This window comes from Ochotona princeps, chromosome 27 (genome assembly GCF_030435755.1).
Source record: "Ochotona princeps isolate mOchPri1 chromosome 27, mOchPri1.hap1, whole genome shotgun sequence".
Lineage (NCBI taxonomy): Eukaryota > Metazoa > Chordata > Mammalia > Lagomorpha > Ochotonidae > Ochotona > Ochotona princeps.
The window spans coordinates 4,880,280-4,893,386 of record NC_080858.1 but is presented as its reverse complement, the minus strand read 5'-3'; the positions used below and the strand labels follow the sequence as shown (position 1 = coordinate 4,893,386).

The window sequence follows — 13,107 nt, the reverse complement described above, 5'->3', positions numbered from 1 at the left end:
CAGCAGAACCATGGTTTGTTGGACTGGGTCAAGAAAAAAACCCAGGAGTCAGCAGTGTAGTACTAACATCTCATATGGGAAGCAGTTCGAGTCACAGCTGCTGCATTTTCATCTTTTTCTCTAAAATTTCAAATTCAAGCCAAAATAAATGTGAAAATAAATGCAGAGGCCAGTGTTGTGACACAGAGGGTTATGCTGCTGCCTGAAGTACCACCACCCCACACTGGAGTGCCGATTGGAACTCTGGCTGCCCTGCGTCCTATCCTGCTCCCTGCAAATGCACCTGGGAAAGGAGGGGGAAGATGGCCCCAAGTCCCTGTGTGTGTGCCACCCACACAGGAGGCTCAGGTGACATTGCAGGCTCCTGGCTTTGATTGGGTCCAAGCCCCTATCCCTCCCTTTTTTTTTACTCATAGTATTCATTTATTCAGCAAAGGCTTGCTGAAGCTCAGATTTCTGTTTCAAACATGAGGCAGGAGCCTGGAGGCACCCAGCCGGAGGTGTAAGTGAAGAAAGAGATCTTTCTTTATGGAGGAGAAAAGGTAGTTGTCCAGGTCAAAAGTCGATTGAGGGCAAGATAGTGTAGCAGCTAAAGTCCTCACCTTGCATGCACCGGGATCCCATATGGGCGCCGGTTCTAATCCCCGCCGCCCTGCTTCCCATCCAGCTCCCTGCCTGTGGCCTGGGAAAGCAGTGAGGACAGCCCAAAGCCTTGGGACCCTGTACCCACATGGGAGACCTGGAAGAGCTCCTGGCTTCGGATTAGCTCAGCTCCAGCAGTTGCCGTCATTTGGGGAATGAACCATTGGATGGAAGATCTTCCTCTCCGTCTCTCCTTCTCTCTGTATATCTGCCTTTCCAATAAAAATAAATAAATCTTTAAAAAAAAAAGTTGATTGAAAGGTGGCCTATGACAAGGACAGGGTCCTGTGGCAGGCAAGTGGGCTTAGATACCAGGTGCCTACCACCTGCGTTCACTTGGGTCCAGGAGGGTTTGTGTTTGAACATGCTCCTGCTGCATGGATAATAGTACGGATCTGGTTTATTTATTTTTTATTTTAAGTTTATTTTTAATAATGATTACATGGTTGATCAGGATGGGAAGGATCGAGATTTAGGGATAATTGGGTGAACTCATTGCTTCCAAATTTCCTATTTCTTCTTTGTTTCTGGGGGGAAGGGGCGAGACAAAGGGGAAACCGCTCATGCCTTTCCACACATCCCAGTACCCAGGGATGAGGAACCACTACTGCACATCACCCCAGAGTCTCCATGTGCACGTATTCCGAGGGTTCTGTCCAGGTGGTTTGGACAGTTCTTAAATGCTGCTGATTGCGGACCTGGTTTATTATCGGCTACTGCATACTGGCTTGTCCAGGACCTGTGTTTTAGCATGTAGTAGATACACATCTTTTCTTACCATTACTATCAAGCCGATTTTGCTGAGATTATGTTCTGATTGTTTAGCCAGAAATGAAATGAAAGAAACACGTGGTGTAAAACCTTTCCTTGAGTGTGAATATTCTGATATCTGATTAACTCAAAAGGGTATGGCCTTGTTAGGTCAACACTGCCCCCTTTTGAGCATAGGATCCTTATGGAACTCCCCAAGACAGTAGACATCTTGTTCATCTCTGCTGAGAATTCTGTTACATATTTATGTTGCATGTATCATGCATGATATGTGCTTATATTGCATCGTATCTGATTCTGCATACATGTTATGCATGCGTAGATAGATACACACATTTAACACACGTATTTATGTGCTTACTGTGTCACTTTAAGGGTGCATGGGATGCTCTCATGTCTTTGCAAACTAGCACAGGTGGCTTTAGTGGTTAAGTCCACGAGTGGGTTTCCTGGCAGATGGGTGAGACCTAAAGTTTAGCTGTGTGAATCTGCCCTGTCCTATCTGATCCAGGTGGAGTACGAAGGCCTGAAGCACGAGATCAAGCGCTTCGAGGAGGAGACGGTGCTGCTCAACAGCCAGCTGGAGGACGCCACGCGGCTGAAGGAGATCGCGGAGCACCAGCTGGAGGAGGCTCTGGAGACGCTGAAGAACGAGCGGGAGCAGAAGAACAGCCTGCGCAAGGAGCTCTCGCAGTACATCAGCCTCAGCGACAATCACCTCAGCATCGCTGTGGACGGGCTCAAGTTCGCCGAGGACGGCGGCGAGCCCAACAACGACGACAAGATGAATGGCCACATCCACGGGCCCCTGGTGAAGCTGAACGGAGACTACCGGCCACCTGCCCTGCGCAAAGGGGAGCCCCTGCATCCCGTCTCGGACCTGTTCAGCGAGCTGAACATCTCCGAAATACAGAAGCTCAAACAGCAGCTCATGCAGGTAGGTGCCTCACGTGGGCAACTGTCACGGGTGTCCCGAGAGTCGTGTGGAGCGGGGAGGGTTGAGAGTGGGGTATTTCCTAGTCTCGTGTTGTGCTCTGACAGAAGTCAGTGTCGTGATGCACAGGAGAAGAGTTAGAAAACACAATTTTCTGTGACAACACACAGTACCTATAGCTTCCAGTGAGAGGGGCCGTTGCACAACAGTGTTGTGTGCCTTCAAGGGCAGAAAAACTTCCTATATGTAAATTAGCCAGGATGCCATGTGGTTGAAAATGCAGAACAGGCATACACCTGAAACATGCGCTTAGCATCTTCAAATCAAATAAAGAGTCCTAACTTTTAACCTTGCCTAGTGTTGACAGATTTTCAGGTTGTTCTTTCCAAGTCTTGCTCAGGGTTCTTACCTGCCTTAATCCAGTGCTAATGGGAATGTGGGCGGAACAGCCTCACTGTCAGTACCACCACCTGGGGCTTCTTTGTACTGTAAATTGTTGGACTCTTTATACTTGTGCCATCAGGAATCTGGGCTTTCTCCTCCAACTCATTCTTGCCTACCAGGGCAGGGATAGGATATTTACTGTCCCAGCATCATGAAAGGCAGGTGAAATCATTTGGTGTGGCCCTGCCAAAGCAACCACTAGCAGGCTGATTTTTGAGAATTCTGTATGGCCCATGAATACTATTATAAATATCTAAAAGGCCCTTGGTAGGAAAAATGTTCCCCATCCCTGCTCTGAGGCCTTTGTGCTTGTCTGGTAATTAGAGGCCTGTCAAGACTCTGGGAGACTCATTTTGATGGCAAGCAGACCTTATAATTCTCTGCTGCCATGGAAAGGATGATGGCTAAATAAAATTAGCAGATGTAGTAAGAGATAAGAAAGCCAATGGTGGGCCCGGTGGCGTGGCCTAGCGGCTAAAGTCCTCTCCTTGAATGCCCCGGGATCCCATATGGGCGCTGGTTCTAATCCCGGCAGCTCCACTTCCCATCCAGCTCCCTGCTTGTGGCCTGGGAAAGCAGTTGAGGACGGCCCAATGCATTGGGACACTGCACCCGCGTGGGAGACCCGGAAGAGGTTCCTGGTCCCGGCATCAGATTGGCGCGCACCGGCCTGTTGCGGCTCACTTGGGGACTGAATCATCGGATGGAAGATCTTCCTCTCTGTCTCTCCTCCTCTGTGTATCCGGCTTTCCAATAATAATAAAATCTTTAAAAAAAAAAAAAAAAAAAAAAGCCAATGGTGTCAGCTCGTGAACAGGTTTGTGTTAATAAAGCACATCGAAAACGTACTGTGCACTTCCCATATCCAGTGGCATGCTGCTAAAAGGGACCTCATTTTAGAAGTGATAGTTTTGACCGAAGCTCAGAGGGTAAGCGTGAAGCGCATGTTTCGCCACAGAAGCAGTGAATAACTTCATCAAGGATTATCAGTATGGGCACCAAGGACCGTAAACCGACTGCCAAGGAGATCACAGGAAATTTGAGTGCCTTGTAGGCCAAGAACTCTGAGGTCAGTCACTTCCTATTGGATCTCCCACACAGGATTGAAGCAGCCCAGAACCTTCCTCATAGGGTCTGGTGACGTCTGAACAACAGCCAGAAGCCCCGGGTGGTCCTCAGAGATAAAAGAATTGTAAATTTCCTTCTGGACTTGGGAGAGGAGCTTTCTTCTGGTCCTTACTTAGTTCCAGCTCTGACTCCCCGTCCTCTCTTGCACTGACCATCAGGGTCACTCAGTAGCCCCAAAATTATCTCAGATAGACAGAGACTAATCTAGAAAGCTTTGAACAGACAGGAAAAAATCCGCTGGCCTATAATTGCTCAGTCTGTACCCTGCTGGTAAGGTTCCCGATTTGGCTTTTCCTAGACCTCACTAGGGAGGATGTAGAGTTCAGTTATTCCTCACTTGCTAAATTATTGGGGATTTCTCTGCTCACCCGCGTAAAACTGTTCTCTTCAGTTGTTAATATATAGGCTGTAGAGTTATAAGACTGTTTTGATTATCCTAAAATGCATGAAGTTCTGTAAAATCTTGCTTGAATACTAAAAACTGCTAAGTTTAAATATGATAACAGACAAACAAACAAAGAGTGAAGCACATGGGGCCAGTGTTGTGACACGGTGGGTTAAGCTGCTGCTGTCCCATCTTACGGCATCAGTTCAAGTCCCAGTTGCTCTGTTTCCAGTCCAGCTCCATGCTATTGCACCTGGGAGCGCAGCAGAAAGTGGCTCCAAGACTTGAACTTCTGGTAGACCCAGCTAGAGTTCTTGGCCCAGCCCTGGCCATTGAAGGCACTTGGGTTGTGAACTGGCAGATGGAAGATCTCTCTCTCTCTCCCCCTCTGTCACTTCGCCTTTCAAATGGAATAAATCTGTAAGAATAATGAGTGTCATACAGACTCCCCTGGCCGCAAAATCAAGATCCACGTAGATAGTAATTTTCCTATCTTTTTTGCCCAGCACTTACTAAGGCAACAGCTTAGTGAAAATAGAAAAGATAAATTTTCTCAAAAAAGTTTTACATGATATGTATCTTCATAAGAGTGTCCCAGATTAAGTTAGATTAACATATTTTTGAAGTATTCTATTGGTGGTTTTTTATTTTTAAAAAATGCAGGTTAAGGCTGTTTGCTCTCTGTCCAGAGAAGAGCTCAGGGGGGCCAGGCTGTTTCCAACCAGATCATCTGTTGCTTGAGAGCAGTTGTCACATTTAGTTCTCAGCATGGTAGAAACTGGGTAGAACAAAAGCCTGAGAAAGGTGGCCCCTGTACTGCGACGAACGGTGGAGAGCAGCTGAGTGAGTTCCAGCAGGAGCGTGGCTCTTGGTGGTCATCTGTGCTGGACGTGGACTGCTGCTCGCCATCTGCCACTGTCCCTTGTGGTCCTGGAGGGGTAGCTTCTCCGGTTCTAACCAGCGAACATTGGTTCCTGCTCCTTAGCCCAAGTGATGACCCAGAGTACTCCAGGGTCAGCTGCTGGGTGCGAGCCCTTCTTAGAGAAACAGCGCTTTGCTGTCTGTGAAATGAGTCCCAGTGGTGCCTCCCCCTTCAGAGTGTTGGGAAGGCTTAAGAGACGGTCAGTGCTGAGGCTTTGAGTGGGCCTGCTGCCCAGGAAATGCTCAAGGCCTTGAGTTGATGATGCTTTGTGGTTGTTTTTCTGGTGTCTTACTATTATTTTTTGTTAGCCATTGTTTTTTGCACTGATCTCAGGAGGAGATGTGGTTCCTGTGTTAGGAAGACAGCTGCATGGTGGTTAGGTCTGCTGGTCTGGAAGGTCTGAAAAGGGTTGCTCCCTTAGCAGAACGTTTGGCAAGGGCAATCTCTGCATGAGGGACTGTCCATCAGGACCCCAGGAAGCGGTGTGCCACGCACCTTCACCCCGGGCCTCCAGGGGTGTGCTGCCAGTCCCTGAGATGTAGGGAGCAAGAGTAGGAGGGGCTTGCATTCCCAATTTGGCTCCGCGTTTAGTTAAGACAAACTCAAATACAAACTGGTGAACTTTTTTTTTAAAAAGATTTCTTCTTTTGTTTTATTACATTTCATTTTATGACACCATTTCATAGGCTCTGAGGTCCCCCCAACCCATCCCCATACCCTTCCCCCATGGTGGATTACTCCACCTTGTTGCAGTATTACAGTTCAAATCCAGTCATGCTTCTTTCATTGCAAGCATGTACCATGCATAGAGTTCAGCATCTTATTGTCCAGATCAATTCAACAGTTTCTTGGGGAGAACATCTCTGGTCTAAAGCAGAATATCGTCCCGACCAATTAAAAGCCATAACATAACATCAACAACAGTTTACAACATTATGGAGTTAATTGACATGGTATTGAGTGACTGATATGTTAGAAAATGCAAGTTCTTAACCACTTCCTGTGACTACTTAATTGATGTTTCTATTTTGGTTTAAACACAACAGCTGCTATACACCTTAAAATGGCTATAGGGTGCTATTCAGCTGTCTCGTGTCTATTTTCATTTTTGCATTTAGCAATTTATAGGGTTGAAGCATAATTTTTACTGAACTTGGAGGATTTTAGGATAGACCAAACTGGCTTATAACTTTAACAAGGCATATGTCAACAGTTAAGGCACAGAACAGTTTTAGGAGGGGTGTGCAGAGAAATCTTCAATACCCTAGTGAGGAGTAACTTACTTTCATGTACTACCTAATAGGTGTATGTGAGTCCACGCTGACGGTTATCTGTTTGGTTCTAAGCTTTCCTTGTTATTCTCTATCTATTGTAATTTTTTTGTTTGTTTATTTTATTTTGTTTTTAGGCAGCGGGCTCTGGAGCGACCCTGATGGTCATTGCAGGAGAGGGTGGGGATCTAAAGTTGGAACTAAGTAAGGACCAGAAAAAGCTCCCCTCCCTAGTCCCGAAGGGAGTTTATTGTTCTTCTGTTTCTGCAGACTGCTCAGGGCTCCTGGCTGTTGTTCCGATGACATCGGATCCTGCGAGGAAGGATTTGGGCTTCTTCCATCCCATGTGGTAGATCCAAACAGGAGTGAATGACCTCAGAGTTTCGGCCTCCGAAGGCACTCCAATTCCCCGTGGTCTCCTTGGCAGTTGGGATGTGGTCCTTGGTGCCCATACTGATAGTCCTTGGTGAGGATCCGGGAGTCTCCAGGGTTGGGATACAAGCCTCCTCCACTCTGTGGTCTGCTCCACTCTGTGGTCCTCCGCCTGCTCCACTCTGTGGTCCCCCCTGCTCTGTGCATATGACCTGCTGATAAGAGGTTGTCAGGATCGCTCTTGATCCCCCCTATATGTCTTTGTAGTTTTACTATTGTTTAATGCTGATTTGAGTCTGTTGTCTATAAGTTAACTGTTATGTTCCTGATAGGTTATACTTCATGTTTTCCTCACACATTCTAAGGAGATGGAAGATTTCTCTGTTCTCCCGCCCCATTACCGAGAAGCATAGGGTCTTAAGAGTGTATTAGGTTTTACAATTCTTTGATATAGATCATAAGCAGTCTGACTCACATTGATTATTGGTTCATTGATTACATCACAATATCTTATTAAATGTGATACAGGCTCAAACTGGTGAACTTTTTAAAAGATTCCTCACAATTTTGGAAATGCCCACATATGTCTTCTAGCTCATATAACAAATTAGAAAACTATTTTGAATGTCCTTAGTCATGCTGGCTTTCACATAACACAGAAGTACAAAATACAATAAAAGAACATTTTATTCCTTCCAGGATTTCTGTGAACCTGACAATATACTTTGAGAGCAGGCAGCTCAATTAGTGTCATCCTTTATCCTCTGAAATATCTCAGGATATTATTGGATAAAGTATTTTGGTATTCTTAAGACCCAGTTATTCCAAAGAGATTATATTTGACGTTTTCCAGTGACAGCCAAGTGCTTTAATGAGTTTTGTTAGAATAAAATAAGTGGCTCCTGTCTGGAAAAACTAATTAAGTATTTAATAGGTTTAAAGGAGTCCTGTGTTCTTGTGCTGAATTTCTGGCCTTTGATCCGTAGCCTCAACTTTATGTCTGTACAGATTCAGCAGGAGAAAAACGTTGGGATTGTTTTCCAGCATTACAACTGTGTATATTGTTTCACATGGAAGAAGAAAAAATATTGTTTCTGTAAGACTAAAATTGACATGCTTTGTCATATCCACATGGATATGAAGGAAGTAGTGTCATACTATGTTTTGATCTGCTCTTTCAAAGTCAGTTTTAGGGTGGGCACGTGGTCTAGCAGTAGAGGTGTGATTTGGGGTCCCATTATTGGAGTAGCTGGGTGTGACACTCAGCTCCAGCTTCTGATTTCAGCTGCTGTGACTAGAGATCCAGGGAGGAAGTGGTATTGGCTTCTGCCTCCAGGTGGGTCGCCTGGATTGAGTTCCTAGCTCCTGACTTCCACATGCCTGTCTAAGTCGTGTTGTTCTTCCCTCCTGCCACCGCCTCGCGTCCCACACCCTCCCCCACTGCCCCCCCCCCCCCGTGCCTGTATCTCTCTGCCTTTCAATTAAAGGAACAGATCATTTCTACAGAAGAAGGTCATTTCATTTTTCCTTAACGGTGGTAAGTGTTAATGGTAACTGCTATACGTTCTAAAAAGAATTTAGAGCACAATGTTTTGTAAACAATGCACACATCATGAAATTAAAAATATTTTCTGTGGAGTATGATAACAATAATAATAATAATAGCTAATATATGCTATATACTTATGCTAAACAGTTTACAAAGGTTGCATTTGGGTTTTCTGGCAAAATAACCAGATGTGTCATGAAGAAACAAAATTCCCAGATCTAGAAAGAAGATGGAGATTGTAGGAAGGGAGAGGGAAGAGCTGTTCCTGGTCACACAGAAGACAGTAATCGGCTCAGCAGGTCTTCCTTGGATACGATCTTTGCAAGTGGAGATTAAAATAGAAACACTTGAAACATGTAGTAATTTTAAATTTAAGGCACATTTATAAATGCAGAACACAGTGAATGTTAAGCACCTACTCTTTAAAATCTGAATACCATTTAAAGTACTCTTGAGTTAATAACTGAAAATATAATAGTGGCGTTTTGTGAAATTGTTGGAGTTTAAAGGAATCTTACAAGTCTCCAAGGCAAGTGAAATGATTTTAATGTCCATCCAGTTGGGCAGCTGCCTCTTTGCTAAGAACAAGAAGCGCATCAAAGTAAATATTTTTAATAGCAATTATCTATGAAAAAATCAATAACTATATGATATTGGATAAATATATAATGAAGGGTTATGTTGTGACAGAGCAAAAAGCAGGTAAAAAATTTGCAATGTTTAGGATTCTGATTCAATTACTTCAATAAAGGTTTGCAATGCAAAAGTTCAGGATTCCAATCCTATCACTTCAATGTAGACAGTAAACAGCATGCCTCAAAGGTAACTGTCCTTTCTGGGAATTCTAAAAACTCCAAGATCATTCCTGTTTCCTGTCTCGCTCCCTGGTGTTCACAGAAGCAGGGTTTTCCTGGGCCCGGCGCGATAGCGTAGTGGTTAAAGTCCTCGCCTTGCACACACTGGGATCCCATATGGGCACCGGTTCTTATCCCGGCGGCCCTGCTTGCCATCCAGTTCCCTGCTTGTGGCCTGGGAAAACAGTTGAGGATGGCCCAAAGCCTTGGGACCCTGCACCTGCATGGGAGACCTGGAAGAGCTCCTGGCTCCTAGCTTCGGATTGGCTCAGCTCCAGCGGTTGTGGTCACTTGGGGAATGAACCATTGGACGGAAGATCTTCCTCTCTGTCTCTCTTCTCTCCTCCTTTCTGTATATCTGCTTTTCCAATAAAAATAAATAAATCTTTAAAAAGAAGAAGAAGAAGAAACAGGGTTTTCCCATAAACAGGGTGCAGGTGTTTCTTAGGAGATTCCCAAGTTTCAGAGACACATTCACCTTGACAATTAACCCTATCACAGAATTATCTGTGGTTTAGCAGTCATTGTCTTTTTTTTTTGTTGTTGTTGTTGTTGTTGTTGTTACATCAGTCTTAATTGTCTAAGGTGGAGGATATGACCTATAGATAAATTCTGGATGCTGTTTGTTTGGTTTCGTCAGAAATAAGTGTGGAAGGCCATGCCATGTGTGGAAAGAGCACACATGTTCTCTTCGGTGCTATCTGGAGGTGCTGCCTTGGACAAATGGGTATTTTTCCTTTTAGACTTGGAAAATGTCTCTGTGAATTTTGAACTGGCAAAATATACCTGGTAAACTTCTCAAGTCCTTGCCTCATTTATCATAACACTTTTGCCTCTAAAACAAACCTGAGACCTGGTCAGTACATGTTATAAATCCTGTTTTTGTTTTCTCTGCAGCCTTCTCCTACTGAAGGGATTTTTGGAAATGCTTTTATCTGGAACCATGATATTAGTCAAATGGTATTTAGATTTATTTTTTCCTGAGGAAATTTGTTTTCTTTTCAAGAGAAAGAGAAAAGCAGCAAATCCTGTGAAATCCATGTTCACTGAGATTATATGTAATGCCCATAGCAAAATATCTGAAAGATTTCCAATCACCCTTATGAAACCTTCAACTGGCTTGGCTATTCATCAGATACTGTATTATGAATGAGATATTTTTAGACTGACTTACCAGAACTGCTGAAATGAGAAAACGCACTGCAGTTTCATTTGCAACAATAGGGCTTGTAGAGGTGTCCTTGCCCTGCCAAGAGCGGTCTGGGGCTGCAGCCGTGTTGCGCAGAGGTCATTCAGTGTCTCTTTCACTGTTGCAGGTAGAGCGGGAAAAGGCCATCCTGCTGGTCAACCTCCAGGAGTCCCAGACACAGCTGGAGCACACCAAGGGGGCCCTGACGGAGCAGCACGAGCGCGTGCACCGGCTCACGGAGCACGTCAACGCCATGCGGGGTCTGCAGAGCAGCAAGGAGCACAAGACTGAGCTGGACACCGAGAAGGGCCGGGGCTCCGGGGAGGAGGCCCATGACTATGAAGTGGACATCAACGGCTTAGAGATCCTGGAGTGCAAGTACAGGGTGGCAGTGACTGAGGTGATTGATTTGAAAGCAGAAATTAAGGCTCTCAAGGAGAAATACAATCAATCTGTAGAAAACCATACCGAGGAGAAGGCCAAGTATGAGAGTAAGATCCAAATGTATGACGAGCAGGTCACGAGCCTGGAGAAGACCAGCAAGGAGAGTGGTGAGAAGATGGCCCACATGGAGAAGGAATTGCAGAAGATGACCAGCATAGCCAATGAAAATCACAATACCCTTAACACAGCCCAGGACGAATTAGTGACCTTCAGTGAGGAACTGGCCCAGCTTTACCACCATGTGTGTCTGTGTAATAACGAGACTCCCAACAGGGTCATGCTGGACTACTACAGGCAAAGCAGAGTCACGCGCAGTGGCAGCCTTAAAGGGCCTGATGATCCCAGGGGACTCTTGTCACCACGATTAGCCAGGAGGGGTGTGTCATCCCCAGTAGAAACAAGGACCTCATCTGAATCTGTTTCAAAGGAAAACACAGAAACCAGCAAAGAACCAAGTCCAACCAAGACCCCCACCATCTCTCCTGTCATCACCGCTCCACCATCTTCTCCCGTGTTGGATACAAGTGACATCCGCAAAGAGCCCATGAACATCTACAACCTCAATGCCATAATCCGGGACCAAATCAAGCATCTGCAGAAGGCTGTGGACCGGTCCTTGCAACTGTCTCGCCAGCGAGCAGCGGCGCGGGAGCTGGCCCCCATGATCGACAAAGACAAGGAGGCCTTAATGGAAGAGATCCTCAAGCTCAAGTCCCTGCTGAGCACCAAGCGGGAGCAGATCGCCACGCTGCGGGCAGTGCTGAAAGCCAACAAGCAGGTAACCCGCTTCGCAGGGCTTGCTAAACTCTCCGATTGCCTAGATGTGTTGGGTATCCAGTGTCATTGAGGCCAGAGCTTAGATCCCTGGGTGGTGGGGGAATGAGACAGACCATGTCCCAGGGCTGAACCAGAATGGCGTCATTGTTCTAAATGAGTGGGTGGAAGGAAGAGCAGGAGCAGGTGTGCCCAGCGTGGTGGAGGAAGAGGAGGAGAAGTTAAAGCAGGAATGCAGGAGGTGACCAGCTGCAGGTGCACTTTGGGCACTGCTAAACAAATATGGAAACCAGAGCTGGTGGGATGGGCTGGCATGGTCGCTTATACTTCCAGGGAGACAAAGCCAGAAAAACAGGTGCCCTGGCAGGTAGCTGGGGCAACAGGATGCAGGAGTCTGAGAGGCGAGAATCAGGCCCTGGCTTTGGAACTGGGGGAGTTGAGAGTCAAGATGTGATTTCTAGAGTTGAAACAAGATCAAGGAGGAGAACCTTGCCCTTTGTCTTAGATCTAGAGAAACAAAAAGTCCTGGTTAATCCAAGGAATGAGGAACTCAGGGATTACTTGTCAGAGGGAGGCGATGGAGCAGTGGAGGTGGGGGAGAACTCAGAGATGCACACAAAACCAGGAAGCTAGTTACATGTGGATTACACAGTATGGAGCCGTGTTAGCGTGTCAGCAGTGGGAAAGCTAGAGCAGGAGCTCGGCTGCACCAGTGACCTCGGGCCTGAAACATAGGGTCGCCTGTTTCAGGCCTTAAGCCACAAGGAGGTTGTCCCAGCCGTTGCTCTGCCCTTCAGGAATAAGTAGGAATGTGACAGCATTCACCAATCTGATGTATATAGAGGTCTCCTTGATGACTAATTTTATTTTCTATTCATGTGTTGCACCTAGGTAGAAGTGCTATGAAATATGGGTGGGAAAAATACTTTGAGCTTCCATTCAGTTATTGCTCTAAAATATAGCCTTTGATGCACCTATTTGAGAAAGGAGCTAAGTAAATGTTGGCATTGAAATGAAAAGCAACAAATGTCAGGTGTTTTCTTGCAAAAGCAGGCAGCGCAGGTGAGCAGCAGGGCGTGGGAATGCGTGCTTTTGGAGATGAGGTTACGTCCGAGTCAGATGATGTTCTGTTTTGCCCATCGTCTGGGGGACTCCACGTCATCATTAAGTCATCTACCAGGCAGCTTTCTAGTCTTCATCTCAAGTTCACAGAGTGTAGCGGGCCAAATTGGAGATTGGTAGCAAAGATAAAAATATTATTTATCAAAATAGGACTTTGTCACCCTAAGGAAATAAAAATGGTTTGGGTGAATGTTGAATTTGAGGAATCTCTTGCCAACTTAGGCCAGAATAAAGAGATTTCTTAACACTACTCTGCTGCGATCCAAAGACACGATGATGAAGAGTATTTAATACATCATCAATGCC

At 45.7% G+C, this 13,107-nt stretch overlaps 1 protein-coding gene across 3 annotated transcripts in view; it reads left to right on the top strand.

Moving 5' to 3' along the window:
• BICD1 (BICD cargo adaptor 1) overlaps positions 1–13,107 on the top strand; it is a 162,023-nt gene that overhangs the window by 119,228 nt on the left and 29,688 nt on the right. For all 3 annotated transcript variants that reach the window (XM_058655878.1, XM_058655877.1, XM_058655879.1), the window contains exons 4-5: positions 1,925–2,354; positions 10,593–11,683. In XM_058655878.1, coding sequence (XP_058511861.1) covers positions 1,925–2,354; positions 10,593–11,683 — 1,521 coding nt within the window. The remainder of the gene's footprint in view (positions 1–1,924; positions 2,355–10,592; positions 11,684–13,107) is intronic.